Below are 25,333 nucleotides of genomic sequence, written 5' to 3'. Positions count from 1 at the left end.
GCACAGCAGGGTAAGCTGCTGCCTGCACGCCTGCACCCACGTCAGCGCCAGTGCGAGGCCCAGGTGCTCTGCTGCTGACCCGGCTCCAGCTCACTGCTGAGGCCCGTGGGGAGGCAGCAGGCGATGGCCCCCATGCTTGGGCCCCTGCTACCACATGAGAGACCAGGACTGGGCACCGGGCTTCTGGCTTTGGCCTGGCCCAGCCCTGGCCATTGTGGCCATTCAGGGAATGAACCAGCAGATAGAAGATCTCTCTCTCTCTCTCTCTGTGTCACTCTGCCTTTCCAACACCTAAAATAAATATTAAAAAACAGGAAGGTTGGGGCCAGTACCGTGGCGCAGTGGGTTAACACCCTGGCCTGATACGCCAGCATCCCACATGGGAGCCAGTTCAAGACCTAGCTGCTCCTCTTCCCATCCAGCTCTCTGCTGTGGCCTGGGAAAGCAGTAGAAGATGGCCCAAGTCCTTGGGCCCCTGCACCCACATGGGAGACCTGTTAGAAGCTCCTGGCTCCTGGTTTTGGATCAGCACAGCTCCAGCCATTGTGGCCAACTGGGGAGTGAACCAACGGATGGAAGACCTCTCTCTTTGTAACTCTTTCGAATAAATTTTTTAATTAAAAATGCCCAGGTGCACGTGTGGGTGCACCAGACACACGTGTGCATACATGCACATGGGCATTCACAAGAGACTTGAGAAGGGAAAAAAAATCTATAGGCAATATCATATTTTTAGTGCTAAATGGTGCTAAAAGCATTTCCCTGCACGCTTTGGAGAGGGAGAGTAGCTTGGCTGGTTTGGGAGCGGAAAGCTGTGCCGGCGGGGTCACCTGGTATTGTCCTCATGGCCGGCCAGATCTGGCTGCGTTGGCACCAGTTGTCCCCGAGGGCAAGGTAAAGTGACCCCCACGCCAGAAAGAAACCCAGGCCTGCGGCTGCGTTAGGGCTCCAAGGGTTTAAGACGAGCCAAGGGGAGGAACTGTCTCCACTGCGGAGAAGACCATCCTGTAGCTGCTTCTGGGGACCCAGGCGATCCTGAGTTGAGGGCTGTGCCCTGAGTGATCACCCCACATCCCACACCAGCCACCAGTAGCAATGGCCCCAAGGCAGCCTGTTACAGAATGGTGGAGCTACCTAAGGAATCTTCCAGAAACAACACCTTTGGTCCATGGAAGGAGACAAGGAGTTTGCCTCCCTGCTCCTGTCTGGACAGGGTCATGTCTGGATGTGATGTGATGCCTGGATTTTGGCAGCCACCCTGTGTTCCTGCAGACATCCACTGTGTCAGGCAGGCCCTATGCTGAACGTGTGACCTCAACTGTTCTAGTCTTTCTGGGTAGGGGAGGTAAGATGCAAGAATGAAGGGAGGAGCCCGTGGGCAAGCTGCAGCTCCCTGGCTGTGGAAGGGTCTAAAAGACGAGTGTCCAGGACAGGTCTGTGAGCACAGAAGGCTGGGGCAGGGTGGTCACTGGGGGTGGAGGCGAGGCTTCTTGGGCCAGGAAGGGGGTCTCAGGGAGACAATTAGATGCATTTCAGGGACAGGGAGGCTGGATGTAGAGGGTGAGGGGCACAGTGGGCCCTTCCTTGAGGGGACCCGTGTGGGATGTGGCCACTCCTCCGTGCTCACACCACAGCAAGAGCCCGGGGAGGGTGTGTGGCCTGTGCTCCGTGCCCACAACAAAGGAGGCTTCAGATTCCCCAGGCAGAAGGGAGAATCCATGTCAGGGACAACTCAGGGCCCCCGCCTGTCAGCAAATCTGGCACCCACTCCACAGCTCCCAGGACAACAGGTAGGGGGCGCTCAGGAGGCCAGGAAGGGCTGCAGGGACCGAACTAGGTCCTGAGGGTGGGGGGAGCTGGCAACAGCAGGGGACACGAGCAGAGCGTGGAAAAGGGAGCAGGAGGCCGAGGTGATGCATGGGCAGGGCCACCTCATCCTCAGACACCCCCTGGCTGGACCCGGCGCGATGGGAGGCAGCCTCGGGAGCCACGGCCCAGGACGTGGGGAACCCCAGCAATGACCACACCCCTCTAAGAAAGGCTCCGGAGCTTTATTTAGTAACCAGGTAGAACAGCTCCTTACATCCAGGGTGTCAGTGTGGGCTCAAGTAACAGACAAGGCACTGGCTTCCCTTCTCCAGCTCTGGAAAAATCCAAGCCTGGCCACAGCACTGAAGTGGATTCACAGCAGACCCTGACCGTGACCCTGACCGTGACCACAGCCTCCGCAAGCACTGCGCACAGGCATGGCGAGTTCCAGCCACGAGGCCTCCGGATCCCCCGGGGACGGCACAGTGCCTCCTTGGAGCAGGGGGCTGGGCTCTGATCCCGGTTGGGGTGAGGGGAGAGAAGTGGCCTATGTCTTCTTCCTAGGCCTTCCGGGAGGGGGAGGGCGCTCCCCACTGCCCTCCCAGCTTAGCTGCCTGGGGACCTGCGGGGTGGGCCGGGCTCAGATCTGCGAGAACACTGGCTCTTGCTGCAGAGGCGGGCGCGGGGGTCTCCAGGCAGGAGGAGGGGACAGGTACTGCGCGGGAACCCCACTCGGGACTTTCCAGCGGGGCCCGGCGCCATCTGCCAGTTGTCTCTGGGACAGAGGAACCTGGAGGATGGATGTCTTCTCACAGTGGCTGGAAGCAGGCGCATGGGGTGGGGGCAGCCCTGCCTAGCTCATGTGCAGGGGCATCAGGCTGCATTCCTGAGGCGCCCTGGGCGGCGGGGGCAGGAGCGGGGCACTCCCCTAGTGGCTGCACTAGGAAGGAGTTTAAAACAAAAAAAAAAAACCTCCAAAACTAACTAGAAAATCTTTCCCTGAGAATACGATGGAGCATCACCCGCGTGCACGCGCAACTTCCGACCACAAGAAGCCTTGAGGGGGGGGGCAGCGCTGGCGACGCAGGGAAAGCGACACCACGGCTGCACGGCCCACACATAACGCATAACGGAGGCGGCCGAGGAGGAGATGGGCATGCTTCAAGCCCTGCGTCCGAGATGAGTCCGTGGGCACAGCCTAACATGGTGCCGCCCCTTGGTGCGGTTACTGGGAGGCGTAGGCCGGGCTCCAGAGCCCGGAGGGAGGGCTGGCTTTGCGACCAGGAGGCAGTGTGTTGAGGGAGGTGATCGGCGACTGGGCCGTGAGATCTAGGGAGGGAATTTTGAGAGACAGATAAGTGAGTGACAGCAGCAGGGACAGGCAGATGCTCCATAAAGCCCCAGCCACAGCACGCATGGCCCAACACCGCCAACTGTCGCGGGAATGACGCTAACGCTGCCCTGAGGCGACCTGGCCAGCAGAGGCAAATCCACACACACGGGCCAAGGGCATGACCCCTAAACTCCAGGGGCCCAGGCCTGGCCGGGAGAAGGCGTTATCAGTTACAGGAGGGAGCAAGCTGTATGAACATAGACTCTGACAGCAGCAGCGGGCGCTGGCGTGTGTGGGGCCAGTGCAGAGGCCCTGGTGTGGCTCCACAGGGAGCCAGAGGGAGCAGCAGCTGGGACACGGCCCTGAGCGGCACCAGCACAGGGGAGAACGCCCTCACATGGGAGTCGGGAGACTCAGGGCTGCTGTGTGCAGTTACCATGGCTGGGCACTGCAGTTCTAGAAAGAGAGGTGTCCCCTGGAGTCAGGCAGGGTCACAGGCCCAGGAGCCCCTTGAGGAAGAGCTGGGCCACACAGTGCAACCCCGGAGCAGGACTGCCCTGCTCCGCATGTCCGAGTCAGCCACTCCTCCTGCGGGAGCCCACAAAGGGGAATCTGGTCTGCAGGTGCACAGCTCCCTGCCACCGCCCCATCCACCCCACCCCGGATCTGCCCTGCCCTGGGCCGGACCTGCTGAGGCTGAGGGGCTACTTACAGTGGGGACTGTGCCGCGGGCTGGCTCGGGGCGTGAGGGCTGGCGACATGGCGAGCTCCCGGGGTGCGCAGACCGTGTGGTAGGCTGCAAGAGTGCACAGCTGTCAGCACAGCGGGGGCCGGGGATGCACACACACATACTCCCAGGCCCCTGCCCCTGCCTCACCTATGATCATGACGGCCGTCCCAGCCAATAGGGCAAAGAGCGTGAAGAACATGACTTGGTAGGAATCCAGGAAGTGCTGGAAGAGGCTGGCCCCATCTGCACCAAAGGAAAGAAGTGTCCCAACACTGCCAGGGCGGGATGGGGTCCCCTGGCGCTCCTGCATCTGCGGGGCGGGGGGGGGGGGGGGGAGGCAGGCCAGCCCACACACGCGCCTGTCTCAGCCCCAGGGCAAGGCGGCCTGCCTCAGGCCGGGGCAGCAGTCCGAGCTATCGCCACTCAAAGCAGACCCCGTCTTGCCGAGACTCGGCTTCCTTCCAGGGCTGCCCCTCTGGCACTGCTGTGGAGCCAGCTCAGGCGCTGGGGGGCCGCAAGCCTGCCGGTGGCCCACCCAGGAGGCTGCCTGGGCCCGGCGCCTCCCAACCTCCACCCTGATGTGCTGCTGTTGTTGGCCCTCCGCCTCCCCAGGCTGCTGCAGCCACGACACGTTCCTGCTTGGCAAGAGGCACGTGCTCGCCTCATCGGGGACCCTTGCGTCCGCCCTGGCCACTCCCACCAGGCAGCCAGACCTGACCACGCCTCCGCCCACAGCTCTCCCTGCCTCTGCCTCCCGGAGGCCCCGCTGGCGCAGCCCCTTGGAGCTGCACAGAGAGGAGACGAAGCCCTCCCTCCCCCCTCACCCTCCCTCCCCCCTCAGCTGCTTTTCTACCAACACCTTCCCCCTGCGTGGGCAGCGCGGGGGCCTCTCCCTCATCCGCCTGGCACAGGGTCCGGCCCCCAGAATCCATGAGTCCACGCCTCCAGCAGCACTCCCACGGGGCACCCACTGTGAGCCACGCGGGGCCTTCTGAGAACTGGCCCCATGGACTCCACAAGGACGCGCAGGAGCCCTCGGGATGACGCCGCGGTGTGCAGGCGGCAGCGCCGGGGGTAAGAGCAGGGTGCAGGTGTTGGGAGTGAGGCCCGAGAAGGCAGCATCTGAGGGAAGGTTCGCAGGTGAGGGTGTGGGGAACAGCATCCCAGGCGGAAGGAACAGCAGGTGCAGGGGCTCGAGCTGGGGCCTTACATGTTCCAGGAACAGGAAGGCCAGAGCGGCTACAGCAGGGGTGGCGTGGGTGAATGAGAAGGGACTGGGGGCGGGGGTGCAGGCCCCGCAGGCCGCAGGGGCCGTGGTAGAGGCATGGGCCTCAGCCCGGATGGAGGTGGGACAGCCTACACTCCCGACCCCTCTGACACGCCCGGGCCGGCTGCAGCTCAACCCTCCCTGCTGGCCCTGTTCCAGTGCCAGTCTTGCCTCACGACTCACAAGGACTGGGCCCGCGGCGGTCCATCACGAAGGCCACAGTGACCGGGATGCTGATGGCCTGGCTGGTGGCGGGGCTGGAGAAGGTCAGGGCGGTGGACAGAGGCCCCTGGCTGCCGGCCGTGGGGTCCGAGACGCCGACCGTGTATGTGATGAAGCTGGGCAGTCCAAAGGACTTCTCCTTGGCGAAGGCCAACACGGCTGGGGACCCGGATTTCACCTGGAGAGAGGTCGGGGCTGGGGGGCGGTGCTGGTGGGCGGGCCAGCGGCTGTGTCCAGCCCACCTCTAGGCATCCCTCCTAGGACCTGCCTGGCTCACCCCTTCTCAGCAGTTGCTGACCCGGGGCCACTTCAAGAGGGCTGCACTCAGTCTGCACACCAGGGGGCAGTGTCTACTCTCCGGGTGTTTCTTAACGAAAGGGTACCTCGGTGCTGTTTTTAAAAAGGCTAAAGCAGCACAGAGCACCGAACACTGCTCTCCTCTGTTATGGGCCTAGTTCCTGCAGCCGCAGACCGGGGAAGCCCGGCCAGCAGCAGTGAGCCACAGCAAGATGGGAGAAGAAGCAGCAGCCCAGACTCCTCTAACTTCCCACACCACGCCAGCTCACTCTCCCCTGCCTGGCCAGGCCCCAGCACCCTGCTGACCACTGGCCACCCATGTAGCAGATGGGAGAGGAGGGGCTGCAGGCGGGGCTTCATCCTGGCTCCTGGGCCCTGTGCGAGGTCCCTCCCCCAACCCCTGGCCCTCATCTGCACAGCACACGCAGGGTGAGCACAAACTGCGCCAGGCGGACCTCTGAGCTGGGGCCTGTAGAGATCATGGCGAAGGCCACAAGTCTGTACACTGTCCCGTGGCAACGGTGCTGAGCACGGAAGGGAAGAGCGGGAGGGCCGGCCCAGGGCCTCCTCTGCTCTTCTTCCTCCCTGAGGCCGCCAGCCCCACCCGCCCCCCTGGCCCTGCCTGGCGCGATGCTGCCCACCTCCAGGTTCTCCAGGACCTCGGCAGCTCCGAAGACTTTGACCTCTGAGCTGGTGTAGTGGTTGCTCAAAAGGATTTCGGCCTGGTCGGCATACAGCCCTGGGCTGAAGGGCACCTCGGCCCCGACCTGCTCTGCGGAGAAGTGGCTGCCGGGGAGCGAGGCAGTGACCACCAGGGCCGTCTTCTTCAAGCTGAGGTGTCTCTGCTGCTTGTCCGTCAGCCTGTGCATGCTGACTGAGCAGACGTACTGGCCTGTGGAGACAAGAGTGTTCCACCTTGTCCTCTCTCCCACCTGTTTGGCTCTCTGCCTCTCAGACTGGGGGACTCCTACACATCCTGCGAGCCCAGGAAAGAAGTCACCTCCTCCAGGAGGCCTCTTGGGAATCCCCATTCAGGACCAGAGCCCAGCTAAGATATCCACTGTGTGACTAGAGGTCCCCTCTCACTGTCTCACAACCTCCTAAACTGCAGATCCACCCCCAAGGGGCACTTCTGGGGCAGGAAGCAATGTCGGCTCACCAGCCGGCCTGGCCTAGAGAGGCTGAGTAAATGAAGAAAAGATGGCGTGACCCCACATCGGGCCACAGGTCCAGTAGGGGCAGCCCCAGACACTGCAGAGGCCCATGAGGCGTGGACTGTCCCTACTCTGGTCCCCAGCCCGCCCACCACACCTGACCCGGGGTGGACACACTTGATGGACTGAACACTGCTGAGCAGCTCCTGGCGAGCCCTGTGAACCCAGAAGTGGGAAGCCTGGGCTGGAGGCCCTACCACGGCCACATCAGTAAGCGGCCCCCAGACGAATCAGCTTCTCTGCTGCCCTAGGCATGGGCCCAGCACCCAGTGTGCCCGCAGGAGGCATGTCTGTATCTCAGAAAGTGGCCCCTTCGCTAGAAGCTGGTGGGCCGGCAGCCACTCCAGCCACAGTGCTGGCCTTCAGCCCCGCTGCTCTGGCTTCTGGGCTGGGGAGCAGCCAGGCTTGGGTTCAACTGCCCTGCCGTGCGGTTTAGTAAGAACTCCCCCACCTGCCTCTCTTCACCCTCCTACAGCCACTGTCCCCATTTCCCCGAGGGCTGGGCAGAGCACAGGAGGAGCAGCACAGCTTCTCAGCTCTGACCTGTGCGTCCTCTCTGCTGGGGACAGCAGTTACTAGCGATCACCACGGCCCAGTGTGGGGACGTAAACCCTTCCTTCCGGCACAAGAAGCTGGAAGGAAGCACACGGCCCTGGGCAGTGCTCTGGGTGACCTCTGCCCTCTGGACGGATGGTCGCCTGGAAGGAAGCACACGGCCCTGGGCAGTGCTCTGGGTGACCTCTGCCCTCTGGACGGATGGTCGCGGTGAGTAAAAGGCACAGGAGACCCCAGGCATTGCGCAGGGCCGCCCTCACGCTCACGCCCCTGCAGCTTTACCCAGAGCAGCGTCGAAGCCCGGCTCCACGGTGAAGATGTCCCGCGCGGGGAAATCGAAGACATCTTGCTTGAAGCGGAGCTGACAGCCGATGAGCGACTCCGGGTGCAAGGCCTGGATGGCGTGCGTCTGCGCTGGGGAGCACGTGCCTGGAGGTGGGCAGCGGGGGAGAAGGGCGTGGCCAGGTCCGCTGAGGCCCTGGGGAGGCGGTCCGGGTGGGAACGCACCTGCCTAAAAGCTGGGCGATGGGGCCGCCACTTTGTGGGCACGGGGCCCCGCTGAATCATGGGTAATTTCAGGTCAGAGTTGCAGCATCTGTTCTAGAGCATGCATCGGAGGCACGGCTCACGTACCAGCCCCACGACTGCGAGCAGGGAGATGAGACATTGACCTGCGGGGGTTCGCAGTGCCTCCGCCCTCCTGCGCGGCCTGGGCAGCTCGGGGGTGAATGTACCCAGCACATCCCACTCATCAGCACAGAAGTGGTGCTGTCTAATCCCACCGGTTAAGTGGTTTTGAGGAAGACCCGGCCTGTATTGACTTATTTATTTCTGCAGCTGCTGTCAGGGACTGTCGCAGGCAGCAAGGGAGGCGGGATGCTCTATGCATGGCTTGGGAGAGGTAATTATAAAAGGCAAAACCGGCCGCCAGCTCTGCTCTCATTAGATTCTGCCATTAATGGCGGTGAACAGTGGCCTGGAGCTGAAATCACATCTCCAACCCAGAACGAGGCAATTTCTGGGTGCTTTGATGAGGATTCCTTAGACTGGTTCAGCTTGGGAGGAAGAGAATATCTAAAAGCTGCGAGGAGCAGCCAGGCTGGGTCAAAGGATGGGGCCGCATGCTCTCCCTGGAGCTGGCAGGAATATGACCAAAGGAAGCAGGTGAAGCCGTCAGAGGGGCCCAAGAAGCCATCTCCTCCCCTACCCCACCCAGACTACCCAGGCCCGACCACCACACCTCTGAGGTTGGAGCTTCCATCTCCACCCCGACCCCGCTCAGACTACCCAGGCCCGCCCACCACACCTCTGAGGTTGGAGCTTCCATCTCCTCCCCGCCCCCGCCCCCGCCCCCGCCCCTCTCCTCCCTGCCCCACACAGACCAGACTACCCAGCCCTGCCCCCCACACCTCTCTCCCTGACCCTGCCCAGACTACACAGCCCCGCCCACCGCACCTCTGAGGTTGGAGCTTCCATCTCCCACGGCAACAGTCACTCTGGAGGCTGCGGCCTCCTGGAAGTCGGTCTCGATGGGGTGGACACGATGGGCCACGATCCTCTGAGGGACCCCGACAACTATCTGGGACGGGACAAATGGGGCCAACTGTGTGTGCTGCCTTGTGCTGTGCATTTCATCACCTCACCCTGCAGCCTAGGACACGGGTGGGACCCACTCCCAGGTAATAAGACTGAGGCCCCATGCCTAAATGTCTGGCTTCCTCCTCCTCCTGCAACCTGCAGGAGGGTCTATGGCCTTCACCTTGCCCTCTCTTGCTTGCCCACCCTACGGCTGCAGCACAGACTAAGCAAGCCGTCGGGTTACACTGCGGGATTCCATGTGGCCCAAGCTGCCTCTGTGGAGGCAGCGGGTCTGGACCCCGGCTAGCCTCTGCTCAAATGCACTCTCGGCTGGAGATGAGAGGGAGAGTGGTCTTGTTCGCCTCCAGAGAGACCAGAAGGCTGACTCGCCTCGGCTGGAGGTTCCACTTTGCCAATGGCTGGGCTGCCCCGCCCACGACGGCAGCTATAGCCAGGCTCGGCAGCCACTGCACAGGCCACCTGTCGTGACACAAAGTTCAGAGGGAAACAGAGGCCTGGAAGAGAGAACCGGTCCCCACCCCAGAGCCCAGAGCCGGGGTGGCCAGTGCTAGACTCATGACTGCCAGCCCGCAGCGGCCAGCACGCAGCTCTCTTAAAGGAGCAGGAGCCGCAGGACACAGGTTCACTCCCACCATGCCTGTTCTGCCACCTCACAGCTCCTCCCTGCAACGGCCTCATTTGAGTCACTGCAAGGCGTCTATACAGGGAGCCCCTTGGATCCTGGCAGCCTTGGGGGTCTGGACCTATCCCCCACGGACACCGAGGGATGGCAGAGCTGAAAGCTGAGGATTGCAGGCCGAAATCCCACCTCCTTGTAGGTCCTCAGGTGCCCCGCGACCTCGTAGTAGACCGTCACGGATCCCGCAGCCCGGGCCACGGCCACACCGGTCTTGGGGTCAATGTCGAGGATGCTGCTGGCTGAGGAGCTCCAGGTTCCTGCGAGGCCTGGGAAAGAAGCCGGTGTCCCCGTCTCACCCACGTCTGCACACTCTGGCCGCAGCCCACCTCACCTGGCTGACCACTCGAGCCTCGGCACTGGCCCCCACTGCCCAAGGGGGCTTCCTCAGCACCAGGAGGGGACCACACTGCCCACTCCCCATGCTCCTGACTCCCGCCACAGTAGGCCCCTACTGCACCTGCTCTCTCCCAGGCTGCAGCTCCCCACCCCCCGCCTTGCTTCCCTGCTTGGACTCGCTCCATCGTCCTTGCATGAAGCATTGCCTGGCCTCTGATCCCAGGCCCAGCCCCCTGCAGGCCCTCCCCACCCCCCGCCACACACACACACACGTTAGCAATCCCTTTTTAGCAAGCAGAAAACGTCTCAAGCTGGGAGCTGTCACTAGACAACACTTCTGAGTTCAAAGTCAATCTCATTATACCACAAATACCATAAAAGAACTCAACAATAACCACCTTCTATTTATGGCACATTACGTTCATTTCTCTGTAAAGGTAGTGTTTAATTTTCTTTTAAAATGAATTTAATGAGTTTTTTTTTAAAGAGAGGAGCCAATCTAAAGAAGAAACTAAGAAGGTAATTGCACATGGAGCAGACACAGTCAGGTGGTTTGACAAGAGCTGAAACTTGGGATCCAGTTTTGGCTGAAGTCTCCAGAGCAACACCGTCTGTGCAGTGGCTCCGGCTGTGGAACTCATTAAAATGACCAATCAGGCTCCTTATTGCATCAGACGAGTACCAAGCGTCCCCTTGCTGGAGGCCACAGTGCCAGGCCAGGGGGGTGACAGTGGGCATTTCCACACAGCAAGGGGTGGCAGACCTGCTCCAGAAGGGGTCAGAGTCAGGTATGGGGCTGGGTGGCCCCCAGGATCTCTGCTGTTCCATCTGGCCACGGGTGAAGGTGACGCAGCCAATGACACATGGTGAGTCTGGGCCTTCTAAGAGCCGCAAAAGCCAGCAGCAAGCTGGAGCCCGCCCACCCCGGGGACGGTGTCCACCCCTGCTCAGGAGAAGTGGCCCGCAGGCATCTGCCCACTCCCTGCTGGGCATGAGCCGAGACACCAGGGGTTTCCCCGAGCAGGGTCCCGCTCACCTTCGAGGCCGATGAGGACGGTGGACAGACACAGGACGTCTCCCACCACCGCCCCTCTGGGTAGCTCGGGGGAAATGGCCTGCAGCACGGGCAACGGCACGAAGTCGGAGAGGCCCAGCTGCTGCGAGTCCCACACACTGAGCAGTGTCAGGCCCACGCTGACCGTGCGGACCACGCAGGTGTCGTTGGTGGCGCCCTTCCCAATCTGCACGAAGTCATCTCTGGTGCAGGAGACAGACAAGGGCCTCAGTCCCAGAGGAACACAGCCAGGTCCTCCGCTGGGCCTTACGCTCCACTCCGCTCTCAGACACAGCCCCAGGGCACCTGTGCCAGCAGCTGCTCCAGGGGAGCGACCACAAGTCACAGTACAGCAAACTTGACCTCTGACCTCACCACTTGCCTGTGGTCTCCCCCTTGGAGCTGGAGGGTACCCCGCCCCGGACAGGGGTCCTCTCAGTGAATGTGCACATCTAGCGGCCCCCGGGGAGCCACCACTGCGGGTCTGGGTGCCACTCTGGGAAGCACTGCAGGAGGCCAGGGTGGAACTATAGCTCTCTTCCGGAGGCTCCCCCTTTCTGCATGCCAGGGGCGAGGCTGGAGTCGGACTTCCAAAGGGTCAGACTGAAAGAGCTGCCCATGGGGCTTGAACCCCATGTCCGGCTGTTTGGCCCTGGGCAAATGGCTCGCCTTTTCTTGGCCTCTGCACCTGGGCTGCGGTGAGCAGTCAGAGCAGTGCCTGCACTCCCTTCTGGCTGAAGCCTGCACATGCCAAAGTAGGGGTTGTGTTCACCCCACATTTACAGCTTCTAGAAGCGAAGATTTGGGGCTGATGTCGTGGCGCAGTAGGTTAATCCTCTGCCTGCAGCACCGGCATCCCACCTGGGCACCAGTTCTAGTTCCGGCTGCTCCTCTTCCAATCCAGCTCTCTGCTATGGCCTGGGAAAGCAGTAGAAGACAGCCCAAGGGCCTGGGCCTCTACACCTGCGTGGGAGACCTGGAAGAAGCTCCTGGCTCCTGGCTTTGGATTGGCGCAGCTCTGGCCACTGTGGCCATCTGGGGAGTGAACCAATGGAAGGAAGACCTTTCTCTCTGTCTCTCCCTCTCACTGTCTGTAACTCTACATCTCAAATAAATGAATAAAATCTTAGAAGCAGCAGCAGCAGCAGCGAAGATTTGCATCTACAGATGGTGGGGATGGACTAACAGGCCAGAACACTTCTGCCTCCTCCAGGGTCCACCTATCATGGGCTTGTGGAAATCTCAGAACAACCCTGGCCTCTGCGTTCTGCTTTTGCCCTGTAGGGGTCACTGCCTCCAATCACTTCCTGCCACACAGGAATAAAGAAAGGGGTTGGGCCGGGCTTCCTCCCTCCACCACACACCTTGTGTTTCCTGGCAGAGCCCCCTGGGGCACGGCGTGTGTTCCCCCCCAGCCCCCTGGGAACCACACACAAGAGACAACCCACTTCAATGGCATTCGCCTCTGCTGTGACCCAGCATCTGTACCCTGCTGGTCCAGACAGGACCTCACCAAGGCAGAAGCAGCACCCGCACCCTACCTGTTGGTGGCAAAGTTGAGGACAGAATTGTGAGCATGGAAGATGTCCCCAGAGTTGTCATGGGAGTGGACGGTGAAGGTCACGGTCATCCCCAAAGGCAGGGCGGCCAGGGCCTCGTTGTTCTGGGTGTGCAGGGCAGGGCTCATGGAAATCCTCAGGTAGGACACAGGAGATACCTGCAGGACCACACACAGGCAGATGACAACCTGGGCCAGGAACGGGGCTCCCCTACAAACCTGCCCCGAGCAGGTCCCGATGACTGCACCCCTCGGACTTTCCCAACCCAGTGACAAGGTTCCCATCACCCACCCAGCAGGAGTCATAGCCCAGGACTTTGGAAAACGAGATCGCCATCCCCACTGCTGGAAAATGCCCTGGGCTCTGAATGCTCAGGGCCCTGGCTCCTGGGACAATGCAAAGGGAAGTGATGCTCTCTGGGATGCAGGAGTGGGGGACGTGGCAGGGGCCTGCAGGGGCTGCACGTGGAGAAGAAAAATGCTGGCTGGGGTCCACAGCACCAGCTTCACAAAAGGGGTGAAGTCTCCTCGGGCTCCAGGCTGGCCGAAAAGCGGACGATAATGCAGCAGCTGGCACGGGAGGAGCAGGCGGCCAACCTCAGTCACGCAAACACTAGGCTGGGAGGCTCCCTGCAGGCAGAATAGGGTCCCACAGCCCAGGCAGGGTCTAAACACGTAAGCAACTGCACAACCTTCCTTGCCTTCTGGGACCCAGAACCCGGCGATGCGAGTCGGAGAGAAAATCCTGTTCAGGATAAACGCCAGGACTTGATTCTGGGGCGCCCAAGGAGAAGGCGCACAGCTCAGTAGCAGGAAGTGCTGTGACACGGTGCAGACACGGCTTGAGCCAGGTGAACGCTGATGTCACCTCCACTCTGAGCCTCAGCACCCTGGCCTGTAAAATGGCCACTTCATCCTCAACGCTGCCATGTGCGCCTCGTGCCACAGGCAGAGGCTCGTGTGTCGGGCACCCAGACCGTCATCCGAAGCTCTTGAGAACTGGCCGTGTACCAGGCCCCGGGTGGTCCCGGACAGCAAGGGCCCCTCACTGGGTGGCAGAGCAGCCAGGACCTGGGAGCTTGGACCACTCGTCCGAGTCTGCAGTGAGGTAGTTGGAGTCCCTGACCTGTGTCTCCAATTCTGATGGACAGAGATGGAGCTAGGACGACTCTGAGTGACTCTGTTTTGTTGTGTTTCTCTTTGAGAGACAGAGAGAGAACAACAGAGAGAGTGAGCTCCCATTTGTAGTTCACTCCCCAGAAGGCTGCACTGCCTGGGGCTGATGCTGGCCACTCAGCACTGGAGGTGGCAGGAACCCAGTCACTTGAGCCACCACCACTGCCTCCCAGGGTCCACACTGGCAGGAAGCTGGTGTCAGGGGCCACAGGAGGGTACTGACCCCAGGAACTCAGACCGGGTGTCTCAATCTCGGGGCCCAGGGCCTGCCCCACCCACCATGGGATTCTCAAATGCATCCCTAGCTCGTCTCACGGAGGAAGGTGAACACGGTGGCATCCACAGCAGACCCTACCTTTACAGCAACAATGATGGTCTGGTTGGCCCCGAAAGGCTCCTGGGCAACCACTTCCAGTGTGGACATCCCGATCGCAGACCCCGCCGCAAGGAAGCCCTTCTGGTCAACGCGCACCACGGGCACCTTCTCAGGCCCATCCAGGAGTCGGTAGCTCAGAGAGGCCACACTGTCCCTTTGGGAAACAGAGACGGGTTTGGAAGGCGGCAGCGGGTAAGGCTGCAGTGCTGGGGACCCGCGGCCTACAGCTCCCATCTGCCCCTGCGACAAGAGAAACGTCCAGTCTCGGCCCCGCAGGGCCATCAGTCGTCACGGCGGGAAACCTAAGTCAGAAAGCCACGGGCTCCAAGGACAGCGTGGCAGGCAGCTCGTGGCTCCTCCCACATCCCAGGGCAGCGTGGGCTGCAGTCAGCTAGCGGGGAGCGGCCACCAAGAGGGATGCGACTAGTCCATCAGTGCCCAGGGACACTGCAGCAGCAAATCCTTGTCAGTTTGCTAAAATGAGGCAGCTGGGCATGAGCGGGACAGGACTTCAGGCCAGTCCTAACGGTCCCTGCCGGCAGCCGGGGCCCGCCGCATCTCCTCTATCAAGGTGGGGAGGGGCGGGCGTCAATTTTCTGGGGCTGCAGCTCAGGGGGGTGTCTGCATGCCACTGGCTTTGCCCACAGGGGAGGAGCCACATCAGACAGCATCTTACACTCTGCATGGTCACTGGTATGGAAGAGAACAGGAGGCAAAGCCTCTGGCCCCTGGGCTGGCCACCTCTCACCTCCCTCCCTGCCCAGCCCCACAGCCCCTGCAGACTGAGCAGGGGTACTGCCTCTGCGGGCACGTCCCCATTCCCTTCCTCACAAACCAGGTGCTCCTCTCCATCCTGCCGCACCGATTCCTGCTCACAGCCCTTCTCTCGCAGCTATCCTCCAGGGCACCGCATGCCACGTGTCTCACCGTCCCGGAGCCAGCACAGAGCTGGCACTTTGCTCCTTCCAGCTGAACAAACCCCGTGTGCGTGTCCGTGTGCCCTACAATGGCTACGTGACCCACACAGAGGCATCCTTAGGAAGGATGCCTGCCCCTGGAAATCAGAAGTGGGAACCACACTTGCATCATGCTTCAAAGTTGCACCTCCCAGACACTCCCGGGCCACACAGCTGCCTGGGGGTCCTGCAGGAGCATGTGCCTCGGCATGGCTGGGCCGGAGGTTTGTGTATTCCTGTGGTCCCCAGAGCCGCTGCAGCTGCAGCCTCAGGGGCTGCCCTTTGAGCGGTGGGTCTTAAAACCACAGGGGCTGGGGCCACTGCTGTGGCGTAGCGGGTGAAGCTGCCACCTGCAGTGCCAGCATCCCATATGGCACCAGTATGAGACCCAGCTCAAACTCCACTTCCGATCCAGCTCTCTGCTATGGCCTGGGAAAGCAGCAGAAGATGGCCCAAGTCCTTGGGCCCCTGCACCCACATGGGAGACCCAGAAGAAGCTCCTGGCTTCAGATCGGTGCAGCTCCAGCCATTGCGGCCAACTGGGGAATGAACCAGCAGATGGAGGACCTCTCTCTGTGTGTAACTCTAACTTGCAAATAAATATTTAAACCACAGGGGTCGGGCTCTAGTGCTGTAGCATAGTGAGTCAAGCCGCTGTTGGCAGTGACGGCATCCCATATGGGCACCAGTTCGAGTCCCAGCTGCTCCACTTCTGATCTAGCTCTCTGCTAATGTGCTTGAGAAAGCAGAAAATGTCCCAAGTCCTTGGACCCCTGTACCTACATAGGAGATCTGGAAGACACGCCTGGCTTCTGGCTTCAGACCGCCCCAAACCCAGCCACTGCAGCCATTTGGGGAGTGAACCAGCAGGTGGAAGATCTCTGTCTCTCTCTCTTTCTCTCTCTCTGTAACTCTTTCAATAAATAAATAAATAAATAAATGTTTTTAAAAAACCCCACAGGGGCATTTGGAAGATCGAGCATTCCACACTGGTACATGGTCTCTGTTTTGAAGAGTAGATTTCAGAGCAGGCAGGGGAGGGGGAGATGTGGGCAGGGCAGCGGAGGATGTGGGCAGCCAGGGACAGCGGGGATGCAGAGGCTGCCCGAGTCCAGCATCCACCGACAGCACCCAGCTCCTGCCGACTTTGACAAGTGCAGTGTCAGGGACAAGCATGGCAGCAGGGCTGAGCCACGCACCTGTTTGTCTGCAGCCTCAGAAGTGAGTTGGGTGACATGAGTATCTGCTCTGCTTCGACAGCAGGGCCCAGCAGCCGCAGCCTCTCAAACACCTGGAGAAGAGAGAGGGGCAGTGTCACTGCCTGTGCTCCGCAGGGGTGATGCCCGGCCCAGGCACCTGCAAGCTCAAGTGAGAGCAGAGACCAGGAACCCGCTGGGCAGCTCCTAGCAGGTAGCTGGGGCGGGATGGGGAGGCTGTAAGAGAGGTAAGAAACAGCAGGCAGGGCCTGCTTGCACCCCTGGACGGCGGCAGCAGCCTCTCCGAGCCAGGATTTGAGTCGTCTCCCTCCATTCAAAAGGGCTCCCTGCCAGGGTGCGCACGTGCAGGGCCCAAGGTTGTGCTTGGGCACAGCTCTGCCCGGACTGAGCCTCTGTCTCTCCCCGAGGCAGCTGCCCCTTGCCACCCCCATCTCAGAATCACCCCCATCCCACCAACTTGGCCCTACCTCACTCATTCACTGCTGCCATGCTGCAGGGCCCAGGCACAGGGCCATGCCCTGAATTCAGTTCAATTCCGCCCAGCAGTTGAGCAACCCGATAGCACTGGATCCAGCCTGATCCCGTCAGCCCACAGTGGCTGCACCCACCGGGAACTCCAACCCCTGCTCTGCACGCCTCCTCACATGCCACCATCTACACCTCCTCTAGGGCCCCTTGCAGCCGAAGGGCCTGAGCAGCACCACCGGGTGCTTTTCCCAGAGGAATTGGGCCTGGTTCGCCTGCTGCCTAGCACCTCTGGGTTCCAGCTGCACCCCTAAGCCTAGGTTCCCTTCTCTGCGGAATGGTGGAAAAGGGATCGTCCTTGCCAGACAAGTGTTTATGTGACAGTCTGTGGCTGTGTGTGTGCCTGTGATTATCTATGCATGCTTTTCTATGCGTCTGCGTGTTTATGTGTCTTCATATACATACAGATCTGTGTGTGTCTATGTATATGTACGTGCACGCTGGGTGTGTATATATGCTTCTCCGTGTCTGTGTCCGTGCGTCTCCATCCACACATCTGGGTGTGTGTTTCTATGTGTCTATGTCCATGCACCTCTATCTATGTGTGTTCACCCGTGTTTAGGTGCTTCTCTGTGTGTCCATGTGTCTCCGGGTGTGCATTTCTCCATGTACACGCCTGCCTAGGTATACATCTGTGTCCATGTCTGTATATCTCTGTGTCAGGGTAGGGGTGTACTGCATGTGTTTCTGCATGTGTACTTGTCTGTCTGGATGTGTTTACATGTTTGTGTGCATGCATGTTGTGTCTGTGTCAGGGTGCAGGTGTGTGCACATGTCTGTATGTGTACATGCTGCGTATCTGGCTGTGTTTCAGAGAGCTGGATTGGAAGAGGAGCAGCCGGGACTAGAACCAGCACCCATATCGGATGCTGGCACTTCAGGCCAGGGCTTTAACCCGCTGCACCACAGCGCCAGCACCCAAGGTGCTTCTTTAAGAACTGTCTTAACTGGGCTGGCGCCACGGCTCACTAGGCTAATCCTCCACCTTGCGGTGCCGGCACACCGGGTTCTAGTCCCGGTTGCCCCTCTTCCAGGCCAGCTCTCTGCTGTGGCCAGGGAGTGCAGTGGAGGATGGCCCAAGTGCTTGGGCTCTGCACCCCATGGGAGACCAGGATAAGTACCTGGCTCCTGACATTGGATCAGCGCGGTGCGCCAGCTGCAGCACACCGGCCGCGGCGGCCATTGGAGGGTGAACCAACGGCAAAGGAAGACCTTTCTCTCTCTCTCTCTCTCTCTCTCTGTCCACTCTGCCTGTCAAAAAAAAAAAAAGAAGAAGAAGAAGAAGAAGAAGAAGAAGAACTGTCTTAACTGTTCTTGACTGGGCCATGCATGGGACAGAAATTGCTGAATTCTTCCTGAGGAGGGGGTGGGAGCCTGCCTCTTTCTCATGATACTTGGGGGTCCCATTCAGCTTAGGTGGACCCAGGGGTCAGTGGGTCCCAGATCAGCAGAGGGAGATGTGTGACGCTGAAAATGCTCTTCAGAGCCACTTGCAGTGCCCTGTTCTACAAAGGGATAGAAACTCCATCAAAGCCCCAGTTGGCAAGCAGGTGGAAGGCAGCCAAGAGTGATGGCGGCAGGGCCCTGGCTGGGAGAATCGCTGGGCTCTGAGTGGTTCTCTCCCTCTCTCAGGCTCTGCCAACTCAGCACACTCTGTCCAAAGCCATCTTCCACTCATGATATGACCTCAACCCTTGACCTTCCTTGCATACCTGCCTGTCAGTCTTCACTTAAAGACTAGATGGGTCAACTATCAGACAGTGTGAAGATGGGACCTCCCAGGTTAAGCCACCATCTGCAACCCCGGCATCCCCTACGGTCACTGGCTCGAGTCCTGGCTGCTCCACTTCCAATCCACCTCCCTGCTAATGCACCTGGGAAAGCAGTGTAAAGTGGCCCAGGTGCTTGAGCCCCTGAACCCATGTGGGAGTCCCAGAAGAAGCTCCTGGCTCCTGGCTTTGAACGGCCTAGCCCCAGCCATTGCAGCCATTTGGGGAGTGAACCAATGAACAGAAGACCTCTCTCTCTCTGTAACTCTGCCTTGCAAATTAAGAAAATACATCTTTAAAATAAAGTGTGAGGAGGTGCATTTACCTCTTGTGAGTGCCCTGTGTTTGTTAAATAAACACAGATAATTAAACAAGCTCCATCCTCCTCCCAAGATGAAAGGTACACCCCAGACCCTGCGTTAAAACAACCTGCTGCTGTTGGACCACACCAAGTTATTCCAGACTCCCGGCCTGGGGACAGGCTCCTCCCTCCCCGGAGTGTCATTCCTCAGCTGGCCCTATTCCTTGGCCCCCAGTGCACTGCACACCAAGCCCCCCTGTTGGCCACAGGAGCCTAGCTCTGCCTCACAGCAGTGTCCCCAGTCCCATGCTCCGGGCCAAAAACAGAAGTGCTGGCATGGAGCTGCGTGGCCTTGGGGGAGAAAGGCACACGTGGTTCTGCCCGCCTGTCCCTTACCTGGATTTGGATCTCATCCGAGAGTTCCTGGGCGAGGCCATGCAGCTGCCCGGCAGAGGGGTCCACAGCCTTGGCCACCACCCTCAGCCCTGTCCGGCCTTTTGCCCGCCCGAACACATTCATGGCAAAGTTGTACTGCGAGGGGAGCCGGATGGATGCCTGGGCAAGACATGAGGTGGGTTTTCAGGGAAGAAGCCTGGGACCCAGGGTCACTGAGGCAGAGCTGCACGGCAGCGCTGGGCCCAGCCCTCGGGTCCAGGGTGACAGCTGCCTGCCTTCCCGCCTCGGTTGGATCTGCTAACCGCCTCCTTCCAGCAAACGCTGGCTGAGACACAAGCTGGGGTTCTTCACCGGCCATGTCTCAGAGCCTTGATGTGTGGTGAGCGATGACCCCACCCTCAGGACACCGGGCCTTGCAGGATGCCCCACAGAGCCTGCTCTACTCACAGGTTGCTGCCCACAGCCCATGGATACCCTGGGCCAGGCCCAGGACCCTGGCCACAGCAGGTGGGGGACAGGAGGTATCTGCCCTAAGAGCGGCCTCCGTGATGCTCTGGAATGCTGCCTTCTGTTAGTGGAGGTTCCCGCACACCCCGTGTGCAGGTGGGTGTTTGGGAGAAATAGTGCCATGGGCGTGGAGACAAGGACTTCCTGTGAGGCTCCAGACCCCAGGGCAGGAGGTGGCGGGGGCTCAGGGGCAGGGGGTTACCTCCTGGTGCCGCCCTCGGAGGTCCAGAATGTCCCGCTTGGTGACGGACCAGTGGAAGGTCAGGCCTGGCACAGCATTGCCGAAGGAGAAAGGATTCTGGTTGTTGGTGATCCCGGTGATATACACAGGCATCTGTAAGGAGAAGCCAGGCCCTGAGACCCCCGCGTCCCCATGCTAGGAACACCCCCCACAGCTTTCCTGCTTCCTGCATGCAGTGGGAGCTGTGCCCACGTCTTCCCAAGCCAGAGAAGGGCATGGTGCAGGCTTGTGAAGGTCTCAGGAAACGTGATCTGACCAGAGGCCAAACCAGCCCCTTCCTAACCTGTCTGCCTCCTGCTTAGGATGCAACCCTTCCTACCCCCTACCCCAGCCCAGGGATGACCTCTGGAATGGCCCCTGCAGCTGTGGGATGCCCAGCTCTGTAGCTGCCCCACCCCAGGCAGCACAGCTCGCCCTGCTCCACCATCTTCAGGCCTCTGCGCTGCTCCCTCCTAATGTAGCTCACAGTGGGTAAGCCTGGTAGGATCCACCAGATCAGTCTATTGGCCAAGTGTCTGCCAGAAGGCAGAGAGAAGCGATGCAAAATGCAAACGCAGATGCCAAGGCAGCCTGACCATGGAGTCCCAGCACTGCCAAGCATAGGTGCGCGAGCTGAGCACAGTCTGAGCTCTCGGTGTTCATCCGCTCGTCGCCAACACGGAGGTGATTACGACACTAAGCTCCTGGGGCCGTTATGATGCCCGCGTGGGTTAATGCTCAGAGCCAGGCACGGGCTAGGTGGTGCCAACACATGAGCTCTGGGTGTGTCTGGGTGCTGTGTCAGGTGTGGGAAGAGGCAGTCTCCTGGAGGAGCAGTGCACGCGGACCCCAACGGGACAAACACTGCACTAAAAGAACTTCAGAGAGCAACAGGTGTCTCCAGGGCTGAAGCTGGAGCAGAGCCCCGTGGAACACTGGGGGCAGCGGATGAAGGGTCCAGGGCAGGCGTGCTCCAGCACACAGTGGACTGTCCTCCACCAGCGGCTCACTTGGAGTGGGGTTTGAACGCCTTGGCCTCACGACAGGTTCCTGTCTCACCTGGGTCCCGGTCCTCATGCGTGTGATGGGGGCGCGGATCCTCACGGCCCGGAGCTGCAGCACCTCCACCTCCACAATGTCCTGGGGAGAGGGCTTGGGGGCTCAGGCAGGCTGGCAGAGGCCGGGTAAGCAAGGGGGGTTTGAGGAGGGACCCCTCCAAGGAAAGGAGGCCCTGCCCGGTCACGTGGCTAAAAGACACCAAGAGGACATCCAGGAGTCTGTGCTCCTCTGCCACGGACTCTACAGCGGGTGCCTAGCCCCCGCAAACTGGGCACGTCCTTCTCCATGCCCCAGGAGTCCCAGCCTGGTCTTCTGGTCCAGCTGCTCTAGGTCAGCACTGTAAACAGCAGCAGGGCCTGGAGTCTGCTCCTGTCCAGCCTTGGCAGTCACCTCACCACACCCAACAGGTCTCTAGAGCTCCCCCCAACTCCAAACCCAGCACATCTGGCTGAACGAGCAGGGAACAGGACAAGTGGAGGAGCCTGGCAGAGTGCCGTTAGACTCAGTTTTACACCCTCTGCATTCTGAACTCCATGCTCCTATTGACCTGGTTGAAGACCAACTTTCCTGCTTCATGGTGCTGGTAACTCATGCTGAACTCAGACCACTAAAACCCCCCAGCCTCTGTGCCCGGGCTGAGCCCATCTGAGGCCTGGCCTTTCACAGGTGCTCCGTAAGCACCATTCCCTTCCTTTCCTTCGTCTGCCTCACGGTTTAGCCTCCTCCCGCCAGTCTGGGCCAGCCCTCGGCCTGGGAATAATGGTTCTGTGTGACCTGGACTGGAAGCATCTGACCAGTCAGAAGCTCGGTGTGGACACATGGGCCCCACCCAGGCCAAGCCTCTGCCTGGCTGAGCTCTACAAAGTGCATCCAGAGGGGGGCAGTGGTGCAGCCCCTCGTCAGACAAGGACCACCAGCGCCCTTCCCCAGCACCTCCTCGACTAGCCAGGTCGTGGGTGCAGAGTCAGGCTGCAGAGGGCTGGCCGCGAGGTGGTGCCTGGCAGAGTGCACTGGGGCTTAGTTTCTAGCAGCTGCCCTTTCAGCCACCTGGGCCCTGGGGAGGAATCAGAGTTGGTTCCTGGACCACCCCCTCTGCATCTCATTCTCCGGGCCCTGCCCCGCCGGTCCCAGTTTCTACACTGTCAGTGCCCTCCTGCTGTCTACACAATTGATGCCCAAAACTGGGACATCCACCTGTGAGTCACGCAGGCCTTCGCAGAGTAACCGGCACACTTGGAGGCAGATGTGGAATCGGCTGGCCAAGGGAGGCAGGCAACAAACTCCATGTTGGCGCGAACACAGCTTTGGGCAATAAGGATCTGGGGCCAGCCCTGGGTCCTGGTGCCGGCGTCGGCACTCTGGGCTCAGAGCAGCTCAGAGCACTGCCAGGGGACCTAACTGTGGACAAGAACTGGGGCAGCTGGGTCCTGAGGAACCAAGCACTCAGCCCCAGTCAAGCAATGTGCCTCCAGGCTCCTTCTGCGGCCCAGGCTCCCGGCGCAGCTGAGCAAGCCCGCACAGCAGCCGTCCTTCAGGTACTTTTGCAATCACTGTGGGTGAAGGGCGCCAGGCACAACGCCGGAGCCTTTCCCAGGAGGTGGAAACGATCTCCCGCCTCCTCTCCAGAGTGCCAGCGGGGACCCTCCCCCTGGAAAGGAAGGGAAACTGTCAGTTTCCAGATGCCGACTCGCACCTGCTCCGAGTCAGGGCCAACAACGCGGGCAGAGACGTTGGGCAGAAGGGGCCAATGATTCAGCTTTCAGCTCCCCCGCTGCCCTGGAAAAGCCGTCAGGTGTTGTCCTGCCCCAGCAAGACACCTGGACGCTAACTTAACCTCTGGCTGAGGAAGACACCCGTGGTGACTCAGGCTTTCTTGATCTCCAGGAAGGACAAACCCAGGTCCGAAACACGATCGAGTTTCAATTATCTACACTGTAGCACACCCCTCTGAAGACACAGGCTGCACGACCCAGGCACAGCATGCTCCCCTTCCACAGGCACCTCTTGGAGCCACGACCCAGCACTGTCACCCAGCGGCCGTGGGCCACAAGGGGTCCCTTGGTTTCCTCCTCTGCAAATGGGGACAGCAGCAAAACAAACAAAAGGGCCACAGACTAACAGAGGCAGGTGCCATATGCTCTGTTAAGGGGCTGCCATAGGAACAGCCAGCACTCTTGGCTGGAATGTCCCTGGGGTGTGAGTGGGGTGTTGGGGACCCGGGTCCTGTGAGCAGTGGCTAGAACTGGGGAGACAGCCAGGAGAGGGACAGCCCCGGAATACACGGGCTAATGGCCCACAGTCTTACAGAGCGCCTGTCCTGGGAGGCAGAGCCAAACCAGGACCCAAGGCATCGCCCAGCCCCAGAGCTTCCCGTCCCAGGTCACCATCTGCTACCTGGGAGATGACGACAACCTTGCCAGTCTCCGCGTCCACGGCCTGCACGACCCCAGACACCGTGGCGTTGCCAATGGTGAGCCCGCGCACCAGCCCGGCACCACTCACGGCTGCGACGCTCGCATTGCTGATGGAGAAGAGGATGTTGGACTGAGGCTGGGGACCGCCCTCGGAGGTGATCTGAGGGGTGAGAAACGGTGGCACCCGTCAGCCCCGCAGAAGCTGCCCAGCACAGCCGTCTGCAGTTGGGTGCAGGCGGAGACCTTCCTTGGGCACCCCTGGAGCCAGGGCAGGCGGGTGGACTGCTTGGCTCCTACCTGCATGGTGGCCCCGATGATCAGCGTCACCTTCCTGGGTATCAGCATGAATGGGGGAAAGACCTGTGTGTGGAGACACAAGACACGGGGGCTGATGTGTTTCCAGCATACATGGCCATGTGTGCTCACACAGGACACTCTGGGAGGGCACAGCCTTGGGTAGAGCAACCTCCGGTGCCCAGGTTCTGGGCCAGCTCAGGAGTGCCCTATGCCCTCAACAGCAGCCAAGGCGCGGCCTCTCTGGGGCGTGTTCTGCTGTTTGTGACTTTCTCCCACCTCACCAGACCCCTGACCCACAGCAGACAAGGAACTTTGCTCTGCCCAAAAGGCCCCAGAGCAGGGGTTCTCAGCTTGTGGTCTGGGCCAGCAGTACCAGCTCGGCCTGGGCCCCCTAGGCTCACGGGCTCAGAGGAGGGTCCTGCACGCTGGGTCCTAACCAGTCCTAGGGAGACTGTGCACAACCGCTGCCTTTAAAAGCGTCAACTCTTCTTTGGAAGGTTGCCTTTTACCCTCTCCAAATTTCTACAGGAAAAAAAAATGCCTTAGGATAGTTCTCCACCTCCATGCCTTCAGCATCTTCCAGGGAGAAAAAAGGGGCTCAACAGGCAGGGCCATGCCGGGGCGGAGACCAGCGTGCAGGTACAGAGAGAGCCATGCCCCACCCCACCCCTGCCTCCCGCTTTGCCCCAAGTCCCTGCTGGCTTGGAGGTAAGCGCGCACGCCAGCCAGCCAAGGGCTGTTCTGCGTGTGGGGATTAATCTTCACAGGGCCGTGCTATTTACAGGCACAAACGAATTCCTCCTCGCCAGGAGCAGAAAGGTGTGCTTCCTTCAGCAGGCACAAACTGCCTGCCCTGGCTTCGCGATGGGGATTAATGAAGCCTGGCAGACCCCACATGGCCAAGCCCCAGCAGAGGACATGGGCAGGTGCCTTCGACAGCCACTAACAGACACACATGGCCGGAAGTCCTGGCCAGGGCTGCAGGGCTCCTGTCAAACCTAACACCACACATCGGCCCGTGTCACCCACGGACACGGTGCAAGAACTGCCTTCTCCAGGGTCAGCTCTACAGAGACAGGAGCTCACTGGCTCAGGTTCAGAACCAAGTGAGAGCAAGCTCCTGCCCACGTCAGCTGAAATCAGTCTGCCCTCCGGTCAGGCCGCTGCTCTCCAGGAGCAGGTCTTGCCTGTCCCCTTGCCCCAAGACACGGCACACTCCCCAGAGCCACCTGGCCCTCATGCCACAGAGGGAAGTGGAGGCAAGTCCATCGCTCCCATAGGTTCCTCCAGCCTAACTGCTGCCTCCCAGACCACCGGGCCTGGTGACAGCTGCTTTTTGATCAGAGGACACAGGACAGCGGCCGTAACACAGCCTCTCTGGAGTGCCTGTCTGGACTGTCGCTAGCACTTCCAGCCTATCCCAGGAGAGACCCCTCCCCTGCAGGGGCCGCGGGCGCATGGTGCAAA

At 60.6% G+C, this 25,333-nt stretch overlaps 1 protein-coding gene across 2 annotated transcripts in view; it reads right to left on the bottom strand.

Moving 5' to 3' along the window:
* Positions 1-2,032: 2,032 nt before the first annotated feature.
* The window catches only part of NUP210 (nucleoporin 210), an 89,154-nt gene continuing 65,853 nt past the window's right edge, over positions 2,033-25,333 (bottom strand). The window contains exons 24-40 of one of the 2 annotated variants that reach the window (XM_051852612.3): positions 23,867-23,929; positions 23,550-23,729; positions 21,156-21,236; positions 20,079-20,210; positions 19,370-19,528; positions 16,361-16,452; positions 14,185-14,359; positions 12,637-12,812; positions 11,078-11,298; positions 9,835-9,971; positions 8,883-9,006; positions 7,710-7,856; positions 6,300-6,550; positions 5,323-5,539; positions 4,020-4,115; positions 3,855-3,938; positions 2,033-3,138 (exon numbers count right to left, since the gene is read on the bottom strand). In XM_051852612.3, coding sequence (XP_051708572.2) covers positions 3,035-3,138; positions 3,855-3,938; positions 4,020-4,115; positions 5,323-5,539; positions 6,300-6,550; positions 7,710-7,856; positions 8,883-9,006; positions 9,835-9,971; positions 11,078-11,298; positions 12,637-12,812; positions 14,185-14,359; positions 16,361-16,452; positions 19,370-19,528; positions 20,079-20,210; positions 21,156-21,236; positions 23,550-23,729; positions 23,867-23,929 — 2,439 coding nt within the window. In that variant the 3' untranslated portion in view covers positions 2,033-3,034. Of the gene's footprint in view, positions 3,139-3,854; positions 3,939-4,019; positions 4,116-5,322; positions 5,540-6,299; positions 6,551-7,709; positions 7,857-8,882; positions 9,007-9,834; positions 9,972-11,077; positions 11,299-12,636; positions 12,813-14,184; positions 14,360-16,360; positions 16,453-19,369; positions 19,529-20,078; positions 20,211-21,155; positions 21,344-23,549; positions 23,730-23,866; positions 23,930-25,333 lie in introns of those variants that run through there. The other variant, XM_089306545.1, reaches the window with a different exon arrangement.

Source organism: Oryctolagus cuniculus, chromosome 10 (assembly GCF_051225735.1).
Source record: "Oryctolagus cuniculus isolate XC-2025 breed Fujian yellow rabbit chromosome 10, ASM5122573v1, whole genome shotgun sequence".
NCBI lineage: Eukaryota > Metazoa > Chordata > Mammalia > Lagomorpha > Leporidae > Oryctolagus > Oryctolagus cuniculus.
Note: the sequence above shows the minus strand (reverse complement) of the source record. Positions and strands in the feature narration are given on the sequence as shown.